The 16780-nt window shown below is 42.1% G+C and overlaps 1 protein-coding gene across 3 annotated transcripts in view; it reads left to right on the forward strand.

Moving 5' to 3' along the window:
- Window positions 1-16780, forward strand: part of NCAPH2 (non-SMC condensin II complex subunit H2) — a 29099-nt gene that overhangs the window by 11362 nt on the left and 957 nt on the right. For all 3 annotated transcript variants that reach the window (XM_069956291.1, XM_069956289.1, XM_069956290.1), the window contains exons 10-20: window positions 1254-1342; window positions 5725-5796; window positions 7971-8037; window positions 8114-8224; window positions 8392-8445; window positions 9070-9140; window positions 9447-9552; window positions 10791-10859; window positions 11585-11640; window positions 12324-12425; window positions 13982-14131. In XM_069956291.1, the coding sequence (XP_069812392.1) occupies window positions 1254-1342; window positions 5725-5796; window positions 7971-8037; window positions 8114-8224; window positions 8392-8445; window positions 9070-9140; window positions 9447-9552; window positions 10791-10859; window positions 11585-11640; window positions 12324-12425; window positions 13982-14131 (947 nt within the window). The remainder of the gene's footprint in view (window positions 1-1253; window positions 1343-5724; window positions 5797-7970; window positions 8038-8113; window positions 8225-8391; window positions 8446-9069; window positions 9141-9446; window positions 9553-10790; window positions 10860-11584; window positions 11641-12323; window positions 12426-13981; window positions 14132-16780) is intronic.

A 16780-nucleotide genomic window follows, 5' to 3' on the forward strand; every position in this document is an offset into this window, starting at 1 on the left:
CCTACGTGAAGATACAATAATTTTTCAGTAGCATTACAAAAAGTCATGTACGTATCCCAGTCCTAACTGATATCTGATTGTAACCAATCCTCTGGCTAATAGGCTGTGTCCCTACACAGTGTGATAGTGTCAAGGGGTATGGTAACTTCCAGTCATCAAATTATTCATAGATTTCTAGGAGTAATTAAAGGAGAAGTCCAGCGAAAATTTTTGTATTTCCCCCTTTTATTTATACAAATCCCCAATATACACTTATTACAGGAAATGCTTTTTTCCCTGCACTTACTACTACATCAAGGCTTCACTTTCTGGATAAAATGGTGATGTCACGACCCGAGGATGATGGCAGGGGAATGCTCAGTGTCCATCCAGTGCACTGTGTCCTTCAGTGTCCCCCTGCCATCATCCTCTCCAGCAGCCACAGCCCGCACAGCTCTGGGAGTCGGGTTGTGACATCACCATGTTATCCAGGAAGTGAAGCCTTGATGAAGTAGTGCAGGGAAAAACACTTTATGTGCATTTACAGTAATAAGTGTATATTGGTGATTTGTATAACGTTTGGGGGACAATACAATACTTTAATAAAAAATTTCGCCAGACTTCTCCTTTAAGGAAACAACACAATACAAAGGTCTAAGATGCTCCAGAATTATTGGCTGCTGTTCCATGTGTTCTGTCTGTGAATGTCTGGGTAGTGCTGTATAGACCTGGTATCTGATCGCTATATGTTCTGATGGTGTATGGTGGTAGTATTTGTTATAATGGTAGCAAATACCGGTCTCTGCCGGAATGATTAGGTCTTTTTATATTTCACTTTTATTTATTTATATATTTTTGTGTGGTTTCCATGTATAAAAGGTAATGGGGAGGAAAGTGACCAAATAATACAATTTTCTGCAGAGCAACACAATCACTTGGGGGGTGTGGGGTGCTTTTGTAAATAGGCTGGTGGCATTTGTATGCCAGGGCTGCTTTTTTTAGTCTAGCCCTGGATGGGAGAAACCCTTCAGAAAGTAGGAACGCCTGCATACTCGGGTTCTCATTCAGGTTCCATTCCCATTTTTGCAATAAGAATATTGTTACACTGCCTAAAAGGACCCTTGTCCTTGTACGCATTCATTAGGTGAATTATATGATGAGAGGTTAGAGCATAGAAATTGAGGTGTTTGAATAAAAGCCATTCTTTTATTATCTACCCTACGCATAACAAAGACACTTACATTCTATTGGTTATGCTTTTTCTTTCAATAAAGGGAATGATGGTGGATTTATTCCTCTGGAAGAACACCATGAAGCAGAAAATGTAGAAATGGAACATATTGAACACATTGAGCGACAGCAGGTAACTGCTTTTTGTAGTATTCTGTGTGATATTTATAGTTTTTGCTTACAAAAAGCCTGATGGCACCAAATCGTTGATCTGTAGATTACATGTCTGTGAATATTGGTGCTTTTGCATCAGAACAATAAAGTGCGTGGATGTAATTTTCCTTTAGAAGTCTATCAGGCTGCCTGGACAGAAATGCTTAATGGTGGCTAAGTGCTGTTGCGTGTTGCACCCTGCTTTTTCTACTGATCGTGGGGGTCTCAGCACTGAACTCCCACTGATAAAAATCTTTTGAATAGAAAAGATTTTATTTAATGACTGGTATGTTCCTACAATCCATGACCCTGAGAAGATTGTGGTTTATTAAGTCTCAAGTGCACACTTTGCGTAAATTGCTGTGATTTCCAGATGTGCCCCCATTCTGATGTAACTGCTTGGTCTCGATAGACCCAGATCAGCTCTACCAGTGACAAATATTAACTACTGTTTTCCTCTGTAAATGGCTTTCCTATGGATCTATAAAGTGGAAAATTACTAAATTTAGAAATTTTGAATTTCTCCTAGAGATCTTATGAATTTTGGGAGACCTAGAATGGACCAAAATATATACATAAAAGGAAAAAAATGTAAAATGGGGAGCAGTAAGGAAAAATTCTACCGAATGGTTAAGTTTTCCAACATGAAAACACATGGAAGGTATGGGGTAGATAGCGGGGGAGCATGGCAAACATTACAAAAGAATAGGTACATCAACTAAGAGTATAGTTCTACAGATCATAATTACTAAACATAAACCGCACAGTGAGAAAGACATGTTCTCAGACATTGTGCGAGATATGGAGAACTAAATTTTTGAAGGTAGTCCTCAGTGTTAGTTTCTCTGCCACACTTGCAAAGGCAAACATGAACCAGTAACAACCAAAGTAAGTGGGTGGGTGGTGGTGGTGGTGGGGCTCCTAGAGGAAATCAACTGTTCAAAATAACAAGTGCTGCACTGGAACGCATTCTGCAGTTTCTGCTGGATTCTAGTGGGCATAATTTGGATGAAAGAATCTTAAAGCAAGAAGTTTTAACCTTGGATACTTTATACAGGGTGGCTTCTACCCAATTCATTCAGAAAAGTTAATTTCTGCGAAAAGAGACACGGGGATAGGTCTGTTGACTTCCTAGCAGCTGCTGATATAACAAGAAAAGCCTTTTCGATCCTTTCACATAGGGGTGGGTGGAATAATCTATGTTGCCAAAAATGGCCCATTCAGCGGTTAAAGGCACATAAGTAAAGTAGATGGGTGCATCAGAAAAGGACAAGATAGAGGTTAATGGGGGGGGGGGGGGGGTGGTATGTCTAGGATTTAGGTTATATTATGATGGGACTGCCAAATAAAGAAGACTCTTGCCGGTTTCCCATACTTAAAGTGGGGATTTCACAGATAGGGGAGCAACAGAGACACGTGTTTAGGACAGAGAGTAGAGAATACAAACCCGATAAGTAGTAACTATGTAGTCTGTAATGTGAGGTATTGCAGGAGAGGGGCCGTAGGTCCAGTCCCTAACTATACATAAAAGGGCTGCCAGATTGTAATTTCTGAGATTAAGGAGATTAAAGGGGTATTCCCCCCCCCAAGAGCTAAAAAAATGAAATGCTCCCAAACCTAGTTGGTCTTTCTCACCAAGTCCCCCAAAGTATTTTGAGCCGTCTCCCGTCTTTTTAGCTGCTGCCGTTCCTGAGAAAAGGTTTTTCTAAAAGCCAATATATACATGCAAGATGGTGCTGGCCAGGAAACTACATTTCCCATCATGCATTGCTTCCTGCTGAGTGCTGCTTGCTGGGACCTGTAGTTCTACAGAAACTCTGTGACCTGATAAATTGTGATGTGGATGGATAGCAGCTTACTGGGATCTGTAGTTCTACACGATATATCAGGTCACAGAACTTTTTGTAGAACTACAGGTCCCAGCAAGCTGCTATCAGTTCAAATCAGAAACTGTGTGACCTAGGGCTGGGCGGTATACCGCAAAAATACCGATACAGTCACTGGCGTCGGTTAACCGACCTCAACTCGGCCAGGACGGTATCTGCGGTATTTTTCCTCCCCTCACCCAACGGCCGCATGCTCTGCTCCATTCAGTTAATCTCCCTCGCGTCACTGCTCCTACGCTGCCTGGCCAACTATTCTGCTGTCTTGTGGGGGGGGGGAGGGGCGTGCGTCATGTGACGCTCGAGTTAGCATCACCCTCACATTTCTACCTTTTGCAAGCACGCGGGGCGCCGGGCATTCTGGTGCAGGGAGAGAGGGGTGCCGGGTGGAGAGGTGGGGGCTGGACAGCTGATCCTCCGATCACCGCACTCTGTCCCGCGCAGGAATCCTCGGCGCCCGTTATCTTTTGTCAGTGCTGGAAGCAGCCATGTGTGACGCTCAGTCCGGGACGCTGCTGGCAAATATATGTGCTACAGGATTCCTGTGCGAGAGAGTGCGGTGCCCGGGGGAGCATGGAGGTGCCAACCCCATACCTGACCCCTGCAGACACTGTATGTGTGGGACAGGGGGGGCAGGGCAGCATGTGACAGTGTGACCGGGGGTAGATATTAGATAGAAAGATATAGGTAAATAGATAGGAGATAGAGATCGATCTATCTATCTATATCCATCCATCCATCGCAAACAGTAAAGGCAGCACACAAATCCCAGACCTTGGATCAAGTAAAACTCTGCAGCACTCTGATGGTAATACAAAACGTGGATTTATTCCATATAACAATGTGCAGCAAACTTCACAAGTAATATACGACGTTCCGGCATCTCCTATGCCATTTTTAAGTGGCACTTGAAAATGGTGTAGGAGACGCCAAAACATTGTGTATTACTTGTGAAGTTTGCTGGACATGGTTATATGGAATAAATCCACGTTTGTATTACCATCAGAAAATGGGGTTTTCAAAAGGCTTTTAAAAGGGGCGTGTCATAATTATCGTTTAATTTATCGTTACCGCGGCTGCATGTGCGATAAACCGCGATATTGATTTAGGCCAATATCGCCCAGCCCTAGTGTGACCGGATATATTGAAGGTAGGGAGGGAGGATACAGAGCTAGACAGAGGAGAGAGAATGGTTACCGCAATCACCAGACTAATGCCTATTATGCATGAGCCCTATTTGTGAGTCAGTCAAGAAGGAAGAACTGGTTGTAAACGGCTGGCTATTATTTTGGTAAGAATTTTCTTGTCGTGATTGAGCAGTGAGATGGGTCGATATAATTGTACTAATTGAGGGTCCCTATTCGGCTTGGCTATGAGCACTGTACGGGAGTCATGGAATTGTGGGACATGGAGACTTTCTAAAATAAAATTTTGCAGGATTCTCCTGCCAGACGGTCTGGACAGGGGGTTTCATGGGAAGAAAGACTAAAGAGAAATTCTAATATTTACAGTTGTAATAAATAAGCCATATGGAATAACCTGTATTTCTGCATTCATTGCTAATAACGAATGTGGCCTGATTGTTATCCAAGCTGCATTTATAGACAAACAAAATTCTCTGCTTGTGTCTTAGAATAGTAAAACTGCAGAATCCAGATGGTTGCAAAGGATTCGCTCACTTTTTATCAAAACTGTCACAAAGTGCAAACATAATTTTGGTAAATTTAGGGCTATTAAACAATTGTGTGCAAAATTGGTTTCTGGTATTTTAAACACTGGACAGGGTGTTATCCTGAGAAAAAAAATCACCTATTCTCAGTATAAGTGATATATCTAATATTACTGTACTTTGTCACTGTCAATCATAGAGGTAAGGTGAACAGTGGCAGTGACCAACTCTATATTTAAACAGGTGACATAGGACCTCTGTTCTTTTGATCAGTGGGGCTCCGTGGTCTGACCACCCAGCAGTCATACATTATTCAACTGCATGAATAAATAATGTTTGTGAGACAACCTTAAAGGAGAAGTCCGGCCTCAGGAGGGGTTTTGCAAATGGCAGGGCACGGGAGGGAAAACAACAAATGGACTAACTTGCCTCTCCCCGTGCCAGCGATCCGCCTTCTGACTATCCCTGGGACCCCCGCCAGGCTCCAGGATCTCCTCTGTTGCCGATGTCACAACCTGGTTGACAGCCCAGTCAGTGACTGTGACGGGATGCGGCTCCAGTCACTGATTTGTCAATCAGCTGGGTTGGGCGTTTCCATTAAATCATGACGTCATCACAACTGGGCAGGAAGGGGAATGGCTTCCGGCAGGGGTCCCGGACCTTCTGGCACTGCGATTCTGGGGGCACTGGGAAAGGTAACTACTTGTTTTCTAACTGGTGAATAATATGCCTAAAATACATAAACTAATTAAACTAATTAAAATGTTAACAAATAAAATGCAGTAAAATATAACAGAACTGCACTTACAGATCCAGACAGAGGAACGAGGATATGTACTGCGACAAAGAGCAGGGAAGGAAACACCAGTGACACATGACAAGGTACTATTGTTTACTTTTTTTTACTTTGTAATACAATGATAATAGTAAGTGGTTGTAATGTAATTTGAGTGGTGGCCATGCAGCATTTATTGAGGGGGTTATCCAGCTTTAAATTTTTTTTATTTTTTTGTATATTGCTGCCCTGTTGGAAAACATAATAAACATGTGATGCTTACCGCATTGCGCTCCCTCAGTGTCTTGATATGGTGTCTCCAGTGTCCCTCACTGACTGCAGATAATGTTGCTATCTCAGCTGTGTGATTACAGTGGGTTCACATCCTTTGCAGACTTTCAATCAGATTATGCCTTAACACAGGGGTGTGTTTTTATCAATTTTTGATACTACATCACGCATATCAACCACAAGTAAAATTAGCACCCATCTCTGTACAGTCTCATTCTGCGTTAGAGAACATTAAGGTGGCAGATGTAACTAAGGGCTTGATCTTGCAACTATATATACAGCTGCTTGGTGAGCACTTGTCCCATTATCCTTTTAGATGCCCATTGGAAATAGGCAAGAGACTTAGGTGACATCTCAGATGACCAATGATTTGAGGTACTTGGGTTAACTCCAAAGGTATCTTTACAAGAAGCACATCGCTGTATCGCAACTTTATTTTATACATGGGGTATACAAAACAGCTTCTCTCATGCCTATAATTAGCTTATTAGACACCTGTGCATGCTCACGATGTGGGAAACTGGATATGCATTTATTGCACACAGTGTTGGAATGTAGGGAACCAGACTTTTTAAAAAGAAATCCTACATATTATACAAAGAGCACACTGTCACTATTCCCAAAAAATGTCTATTAGGCATACTGAACCTTCCTAATGCACAGTTCATTGAATGCTATAATGAGCTAGAAAGGTAATTGCCGCACACTGGGTACAACCACCTGCATTGTAATTTATGAATAAAATGAACAACACCATCCAACTGAAAAGAGCCATGTATATTTAATGGAAATGTTGAAAACATTTTTTAAAGGGGAATTATCAGCAGCTCAGATTAATCTAACCTGCTTATAGCCCTCTATAGCGCCGGTAACACCGGTCCCGTGCTGTTAATTGGGGCGAACTCTGCTACGACGCACCATTAGGAGTCCTGCTGCGTCATCTGGTCTCCCCCATCTAATGATAATCAATAGAGGGCGTGTACGGCAGTGGCAGTGCTCTGGAGCGGCGTCTACCCTCACCAACTGGCGCAGAGGAGGAAGGTAAAACACATAACCTTCATCCGCAGCGTCCTTGGCGATATAGGGGGCTAACACCAGGTTAGATTTGTCTAACCTGCTGATGGTTCCCCCTTTAAAACGATCTGGGGAAGGTGGCTTAATAATCCAGGTCTTTCTAATAGAATATTTCTGGATCTCTGTAGAAACCTATTTCAGATCTGACTTAGGGTACTATTATACAAAGCAATTTTTCTAAGATTAACGATAAAAGATCTCAAAGACCTCTATAGTGAACGACCTGAAATCGTTCACCCAATTACACGGAATGATGATCGTTACTTATGATCGTTCTTGCGGTCGTTTTGTTGTCGCTACTGCGAATGGCCGAACGTCTTATTACATGCAAACTATTTGCAAATGATCAACGATAAGAATAGGTCCAAATTCTGTCAAACGTTGTTTAAACGCTGTTTAATCGTTGTCTGCTATTACACTAAACAATTATCGTTCAAATCCGAACGATCTAATGATTTTTCAAACGATAATCGTCCCGTGTAATAGGGCTCTTAGGGTAACTGTCTCAACGGCTTGCTGTCGGATCAGCGTCGAGATCCTCTTTAATCCGGAAATTCAGGTCTCCATGGATATCAAGATCTGGAGACGTTGGATCCAATGGTGGTAGTGCGTATTATGTCTCCCTATACATGGAGACCGAAAACGTTCAGATTAACAGAAGATATCACCACTCCGTAAGTAGGCCAAGTGTTCGGTAGACTAAAGATAACTAAATGAAACAGGTTAAGTGTCACACATATTCATGTGGTGTTTTTTGTGGTAGTGGAGAAATTTGGCAGAAATTATGCATGTATATATTCATGATATATGTAAATCTGTAACACCTAGTGCACAAAAGTTATGATATTGTAAATCTCAAAGGGAAAAAAAACAAAAACAGTATGTATGACTAGTAACTTGCTACTTTATTTTATAGAATCATTTGGATCCATGGCGTAGTTTAGACCCTTTTGAGTCTTCTGAAGAAAAGCCCTTTAAAAAAGGTAAAACCTTTAATCTTCCCTGCTTACTTTGTTGTGTTTTGGTGTTGTCTGATCTGTTGTCTTCTGTTTATGTAAGGCAAGCACTATACACTTCCTCGAGGGGTGGTAGATGATTTATCCAATAGCAAACGTAAAAGGAGATTACCCTGCAAGCTACAAGACTTCATGAAATGGTTCTCCACATCATGTGAGTATAATTCTACCCTAAATATCAGTTGCAAAATACGAATTCCAGTTTCCTCTTGTGTACCTTGTGTTGCTGTTTTCCACGCAGTGCTACCTTATGTTAGGATTGATATGTTTATTCCAGGCATGTTTAATCTCTTAATGTCAGCATTATTTTTTTTGTTACAGCCTGGGATGGTGCAGAAGTGGTAAAGTCTAGAAGGAAAGGTCCAACCTTTGCAGGTATGTTTACATTATTTGTCTTCACAAGTTTGACGCAGATCAATAGGCCTCTTCTATCAAAGCCATCTAAAATTAAAACTGGCTTGGTAGCTGCCAGGTATACTGCCATCTTGCCTGAGCATTTATTGATATGCTTTACAGAAAGCCCCATTGACATAGAAAAGGGTCTGGAGATGTTCACTGTATCTTTCTCTGGGAAACATTTCTAAGCATGCTTCATGACCTTGGATAAGGTCATTCAACAGATGAGGATTAGCTGTGAGCCTAATTTATTGTCTGTCTCTTGGGGTCACCTTTCACTGTAATGTTTTTCTCCTCCTTTAAGTCCTGAGATGACTAGTTTCGTGTATCTACTTGATTGCTCATGAGGGAATCAAAGTAATACTACAGTATTGTATTGATCCATTTGATCAGCACTCTATTGCTACAGCCTGTTTATCAGGCTGTAGCAAGTTAGATTCGTCTAACCTGTTTATAGTTTCCCTTTTAAGACTTTTTAGAAGGTGAAAATCCATTATAACCGTAACCCATTAAAATGCAGCTAATTTCATTTTTGTGGTGTTCATTTGCCAGTAAAATGGTTATTTGTGTAACCTAAACGTATTGTGGTCGTGTGTTTTGCAGACATGGAAGTATTGTATTGGAAGCATGCCAAAGAACGTCTTGCTGCACAGAGGCAGCTCCAGAAAAGAATGGTAAGTATATTCTAACTATTGGGAGAAAATCGGTGTAGTAGTTTTTGTGTTTGTTTTACTGCAGGGTTAGAGGAATTGGCTTTGTAATGAAACCATTGTAACTGATTACTTTTATTCACTCCATGCTCGGTATTTTGAACTGTATTAACTCCTGGTTTTGGTTGCAAAATTTGAGCAAAAATGCTGTGTGGGAACATAGCCTAAGGGTGGTTTCACACTTCACACTTGGTAATTTTCTGTTTATGCCCTGCTTTAAAAGAATGCATGTTGAAATGTGTGGGTGGGTTATCCTTTCTCATTCTGTAGGGACCACAATTTGCAAAGGTGTCAGAATTGCTTGCCGAAGACGACCCAGTTGATCACGTGGATGAAATACGTGATGCTGATTATCTGGATCATGACGATGGTGCAGGTCTGTGTGTAATGTATATTGCATTAGTTCAGCGGTAGGGAACCTCCGGCACGCGGGCCGCATCCGGCCCCTGAGACTTCCTGATGCAGCCAGCGGCTTCCCTGTGATGTGCGCCTCTCTGATGGGGCAGGAGCCGGCATACACAGCATCTTCCTGTGTCTGTGACAACTGCCAGACACAGGAGGATGCTGTGAGTGCCGTCCCCTTCCCCACCATAGCGGCACACTGTTTCCTTCTCCTGCGGGCCGCATGCGATGACTTCATTTTACCGCGCACCGCCTGCAGGAGAAGACAGGCAGAGACTAGAGGAGATAGAAGAGGAGCTGCTTTTGGGGGGGGGGGGGGGTTTGTTAACTAGGCTACCAGGGACATGACTGGGGGGGGGTTAACTAGGCTACCAGGGACATGACTGGGAGGGGTTAACTAGGCTACCAGGGACATGACTGGGAGGGGTTAACTAGGCTACCAGGGACAAGACTGGGGGGGGTTTAACTACAATAGCAGGGGCACTGGGGGAACAATACTTTGCCTTGCCCCGGGTGCTGTGCTACTAACTGCCGCGCACAGTATGCGGCCCTCGAATAATTTTATTAATGCCTGACTGGCACTCGAGATGGAAAAGGTTCCCTACCCCTGCATTAGTTCATAGGATTGCTGTAATCTAGGGAAGGCTTATGGCTGCAGGCACAACAAGATGTTTGGGCCAAAGCAGAGGAGTTCAAATAAACACACTGTAACCATGCTAGTAACCACTGTAACCATGCTACTCATGGTTTATTAAGATTCAAGTTTATATCAATAAAGACGTGCTTTTTTAATAGTAATGAAGTTAGAAGCCCTTTAACCCATGTTACAGGTGCACTCCTGTTGTGGTTCTGCTAAATTATCAAAATTCCATCTGCAGCAGATTACAGTACAATACAAGTGAATGGCTTTTGAAAATGCCATCCACATGTGAAAACATTTTCAAATCTGCAGCACACTCATTCTGTTGGGAAAAATGTCTCAGGACTTCACATCATGAATATGGGTAAAATCCATAGTAAATCTGCCTTTGTGTAACCGTAGGATGTTGCTGAGAATCACCATATAGTGTATTTATTCTATATACAGTATGTGGACCCACAAGATATTTTACAAACCGTTTCTAACAGAACAAAGTGTGAAATACATATGGTATTATTAAAGATTTCATGCAAACAGATAAATAATGTTCTCTTTGTAATATTTGTTGGCAGAACTCTCAGACCATGAAGATTTAGGCCAGAGCATTCCAGCTTGTCTGCGTGAGGAGCCACTTTGTGCGGGTAATGCATAATCATGTTCTTGCTAGCTAATATTATCATGTGATTGTTGGTAAAGTGAAAGGGCCCTTACAGTGACTAAGGGAATAAGTGTCTGATTGAAAGGTGGGGACTGACCACTAGGACCCCCTACAGTCTCAAACGGGGACCTGAGTACCCTGGCTAAATGGAGCACTGGGTTGGGGCACACACACCATTAATTCGTTGTGGAACAGCTGGAATTGTCCGAGGACACCTCAGCCATGTCCAGCAGCTCCATAGATAATGGAAGGTGTGCATGCCAACCTGCTGCTTCTTTCAGCTGGGAGTGTCCGGTCCCAGTTCAGAGAATCCTGTGGATAGCAGATAGGTTTTTAGTCTCTGTAACACCCCTTTAAATTGGGCTTGCCAGTATAATTTCTTTCACTAGCAGTCAGTCAGAATTTAGCACTACAGCCATTGAAGGACATGATGCTCTTTTGGATACATACAGTGTACCACTTATACATACAGTGTGTTCTTTCCAAACTGAGACTTATAGGAGGAATACATATAAATCTAGTAGACATCAAACATATTTGTTTACATTTCTTTCTGAAGTGTACTGTTGATCATTTTAGTTGGAAAAAAATATATCTAAACTATTTGACATGTTTTAGCCACTATGTGTTAATGAGTTATCTCATCACTTGCTTTTCTTGTCTGATAATGTAAAGCTAAAAAATTACCTGTATTTCTGTCATTTACAGATCCACTGGATTCCCATGAGCTACTGACATACGAGGAGCTTGTGAGAAGAAATGTGGTAGGTGCAATATAAGTTAAGGTAGCAGTTCACAAAAGAATAACACACACACACACACACACAGTGCGCTGGCACATATACTCTGTGTCCCATGACGCGGCTTCTTTCTGGTCCCACGGTGCCGGCATGCGCTCACGTGACCTGCTCCTGTGATTGAAGGCCGGAAGTCACGCTTTCAAATGTATTCTCTATGGGAGAGTGTGACTTCAATAACAGGAAACAGAAGAGTGGTCAGAGCAGCAGGTCACGTGAGGATTTGAACTGTGCTGCAGTACCGGAACAAAGCCGCGCTGTGGGACACCGATCACCTGTGGTGAGTATATGCACCAGTGCGCTGCAGGGAATAAAAATGTTTTTGTGAACTGCTTCTTTAACTGCTGTAAACTGATGGGCAATGATATATTGAGAGTGTGTGTATGTATATATGTATTATATATATGCTAAATTATACTACTTGTAGGCTTAGTGCTTGTACTGAGATAATAATTTCCTTAATGTGGCCACATACAGTACAGCAACCCTTCCCACTATTTCCTTAGCTGACATGTAGACTTTTTCCAGTGTTTACTGATATGGGCACAGTCTTCTAGTGAAGGAGAATTTAATAAAGGGATTGTTTGCTGTATCCTTCTAATTTGGAAATGATTCTTTAAATATGTTACTGATTTTTATTACACTTTTAGGAGTTATTTATTGCAAATTCCCAGAAGTATGCACAAGAAACGGTACTCTCTCTGCGTGTGAGAGAATGGGAGGATAAAATGGGACCACAGCTTCAAGAGCAGGTAATACCTGAAGGATGATCTGTCTTTACAACAACTAACTTCAGTTTATTTGTTTTTTTTTTTTTTTTTTTGTCTCTAACAACTTAGAATTGAAAGCAGAGAATGTCTTCCTGTTTCTTACTCTGGACACCAGGGGTTGCACTGTGAATGGTATTTCTCTGGGGAGTATTTTTAGCTAAGGAGGAATATGTAATTTGTAGTGTGGTTTGTTGATTGTTACCTTATGTCTTCTATGCAGTACTAAATTTATCAGTTATTACCCTGTACACAGAAAGACCATTGCTTGCATGTCGTAATGCCTAAATATTATTGCTACACCATGATTGCTTTTCTAACTACTACAGACCAGATAGACCATATAACAGATTACAGTATGGTTACATAAAGTAATTACAATGCTATTTTCTCTGATCGGACGTTCACTTTTCTTATCTTCATCTGGCCTAGGCAATTTTTTTTTTTCAGACATGACTGAATCTCCAGAATGTGACAGACATCTTAGACACTAGGTAGTATTTCCAGTAGCCAGTGCCCCCCTGTAGGTAGTATACCAGGTATTCCTAGTAGCCAGGCCATCATCCCTCTGTAGGTGGTATACCCAGCAGCTAGCAGCCTCCTGTAGGTAGTATACTTACCATATTCCCTGAATGTCTTGGTTCATGCAGCATTCTACGTTTTCTCTTCCTTCCCTGCTGTAGCAGAGGGTGCATGAATGACACCACAATGTGTACTTCTGCTGGTGGCGCTAGAAGCGGAGATGCTTCCGGTAACTTGGGGCACAAGACTTTTCAAAGTTTAAAATTGCCTGTACAGGCATTAATGTGATCCCTGCTGAACACCTCTTCTGGGAAAAGGGGAGACATGCTTTAATTTGCTTTCTGTTTAATTAATTATTCTAAGTTTACAAAGGTTTTAATGAATTGGAGATTATCTTTAACATGCAAATTTGCCCTGGGGATAAAAAGTGATTGCTTTGGGAGTATCCTCCACCATTAAAACCGGGCAACTCCCTCCCCCCTTAAAATTCTGACTTTCAAAAACTTGAGTCATATTACACCAAAAAGGTAGTCAAATGTATTAGGGCCAGTTTACTCAGAGCAAAAGTGATGGAACTTTCCGCTGCGGAATTCTGTCTGCCTTAATGTCAGTCTATCTATGGGAGGGCTTGTGCACCTTCTCTTTCTATGCCTTTCTGATAAAGAAGAGTGGAGGCACACAAGCCCACCCATAAATAGACTGTATGACACTGAGGTAGGCGGAATTTCACCGCTTTTACTCAGTGTGAAATGGCCCTTAGGCTGGTTAGGCAAAAAACTGATGCAATTGTGTGCATCCGTTTTTCCATTGACTTCCATGATTTAAAAAATGGGGTTTTTTTTAACGTACACAAACGTAGTCTACCTCATTTTTGTGATTTATTTATTTTTTATAATGGAAATCAACTGCATCAATTTTTTTTCATCTTTTTTTGCAAAAAAAAGGATAAAAAAAACAGATTGCAAAAAGGTAGTGTGAACCCAACTTTAGAATTAAAATAACGTTGTCTTTCCTTGCAGGAAGAACGTGGAGCATTTGATATTCATGATTATGGAGATCGCCTTGTATCACAGTTCAGTAAGGTGGGAGAGTGGAGATCTTTTGCAAGTCTGATGGCACACAGACAACCTTATGAAGTTTGCAGATACATGTTGGCGTCCCTACAACTGGTTAGTGCACATCAGTATTTTCAATTCTTATAACAAAATAAGTTGAAAATCCGTTTTCCTACTGTTTTTGCCCCTATGGGGTTGTTTGCAGAGATTGTCAGCAGAAAAAGACCACTTGGCCCATCTAGTCTGCCCTTTTAGTATTTCCCTTCTTATCTGGATAGATATATGTTCATTCCAGCATGTTTATGTTCTGTTGTGAATTTACCTACCACATCTGCTAAAAGTTTGTTCCAAGCATCTACTACTCTTTCAGTACAGTAATATGTTCTCATGTTGCTTCTGATCTTTCCCCCAACTAACCTCAGATGTAGATGTGAAGATTCTAGCTAAGGCACTGGCCAACAGCCTCATTTTGGTTATCTCTGGTCTGGCATATGGTGACCAGACAGGTTTCATGCCTGGGAAGTCTACGGCAGACAATATTAGACCGTTGTACTTCTTTATTCTCCAGGCGCCGTTAGAGGGGGCTGTGGAATACTTAAAAGCTTTTGACAGTGCTGAATGGGAATACCTCTGGTGCATGCTGTCGGGCATTCGGCATCTCTTGGATAAAATTGCTGTATACAGATCGTTCAGTGAAACACAGGGTAAATGGCTTACTGTCCAGGTCATTTCCCCTTATGAGGGTAACCAGACAGAGGTGTCCCCTCTCCCTCTTATTCACGTTAGCTATTGAGCCATTAGCCTGTTTGGCCTCAGAGGAGATAGAGGGTTTCAGGCACAGTGGCATGGAAGATTGCGTAGTGTTATACACCGATGCATGCTAATGTCTTTAGATAATGTAAATTGCTCCCTGTCACCTGTCATGATTCCTATCTCTGCCTACGGAAGGTACCCTGGCCTATTAATCAATTGGGATAAATCAGCGCTTATGCCTTTTTAGATTTGTTGCCTAGCCAGACTTTGGAGGGATGAATATGCAAAAGAAGAGCCCGTGGAGCCTCATCAAAGAGTCTCGAAACACAGGACTAGCCAGATATCCCTCCGGAAAGGATCAGCAAAGTGTGGCTCCTGTAGGAAAACCACCATATTACCTGGCCATGGTTTTTCCCTTGTCATTACATTGACTTATAGTTCCACTTAATGTGTTGGTTTTGGTGGTTTCCTTACAGGAGCCACCCCTTGGCTGGGTCCTTCCCGGAGGGATATCTGGCTAGTCCTGTGTTTCGAGACTCTTTGATGAGGCTCCACGGGCTCTTCTTTTGCATATTTGTTTCCCAGGGGGCAATGCACCTAGGACTTCCCTGCTTTGAGCGCTTTCACAAGCAGCTGGCAGTGTTGTCGTTTGCTGATCTCAGGGAGACCAGCCAATCTGTTTCTCTTCAGGCTTTGGAGGGAGGTATAGGTATCCCCATTGTTACCCAGTTTCGGTACTTGACCCAGGCATAAATAGGTATTTATAGGTATGATTTTTGATGTCACAGTTGCTATACATATATTGCACAATGCTTCAGTTTGGGTACCTTCAGTACATTTTAAACAAATTCAGTCTTTATTTTGTGATTTTAATATGGGATGGGTGCTAACCCAGGATTAGGATAGATACACTGCACTGGGGAAAAGATTGCGGAGGGCTTGCAGTCCCTAACCCATATTTGTAATATTTGGCTGCACAGTTTCAGCAGCTTTAGAGGAAGGGGTGGAACATGGCTCCCGCAGGATAACTTTTTAAGTTTGCAGCTGAGGGTAGAATTCGGTTTTATTTGTTGGAAATCACATCCCAGGGGAGTGCTTGGGAGTGGGAGTGCTTGAGAATTCTTACACAGTTGTAAAGTGGAGGGACTTTCAAAACCTTTGCTCAACTTTAATCTGACTTTGAGTTGCCACATATTTTTCTTTAGATACCTAGAGCTGTGGCATGCAGTGGAGATGTAGGTCACACTCGCTGCTTGACACTACTTACAGCACTAGATTGTAAGGGTCTGATTTCATTTATTCATACAGAGCTGTTGGACTCATGTCTCGCACATAGACCCTTGGTGGTTAAGGAGTGGGAAGGAGATGTGGGCCCGATAATTGATGAGCAATGATCCGATATATTAACGTTAACGCTCAAACTAGCAGTATCTGCGACCAGTAGAACCTCTCAATTGTTACTGTTACACCGGGTGTATAGAATGACCAGGTTCTAACACAGGATAGGGCTTCACTGCGACTCTAAATGTCCTCTGTGCGGTTTAGACCATACACACATATTACAATTAATGTGAAGCTGTGTAGAGTTGGAGAGCTGTTGGTGGTAGGTGCTGGCTTAACGTTTATGGGGTTGTGATTCCAGCAGAGCTTTTAAAATGTATATTGGGCTTAGTAAGAAGAATTAGCTATTTGCTTAGAGAAGGGGGTTTGTTCAAAGTGAAAGGCTATGAAAAAAAATTGAGACCATTTGAGGTCCTTGGCTAGATATATTATATGTCTCAAAGTGCTATCTCTCTTAGAAGGTGAGGAGGGAAAAGTGAAAAAGCAAAAATGAAAATTGGCTCTGTCCCTAAAGAGGTACTCCGGGCTGTTTTTTTTTTTTCTTGGATGGCTAAGGAAGGGGTGGATATAGAGGCTGCCGGTCACTTACATCCCCAGTTCCAGCGCCAGGTCCCTGGTCTGAGCTGCGGCTTGAGACGTGATATTTCAAGGCAGCTCAGCTATTCAGTG

Source organism: Dendropsophus ebraccatus, chromosome 1, assembly GCF_027789765.1.
Source record: "Dendropsophus ebraccatus isolate aDenEbr1 chromosome 1, aDenEbr1.pat, whole genome shotgun sequence".
In the NCBI taxonomy this organism is placed as follows: domain Eukaryota; kingdom Metazoa; phylum Chordata; class Amphibia; order Anura; family Hylidae; genus Dendropsophus; species Dendropsophus ebraccatus.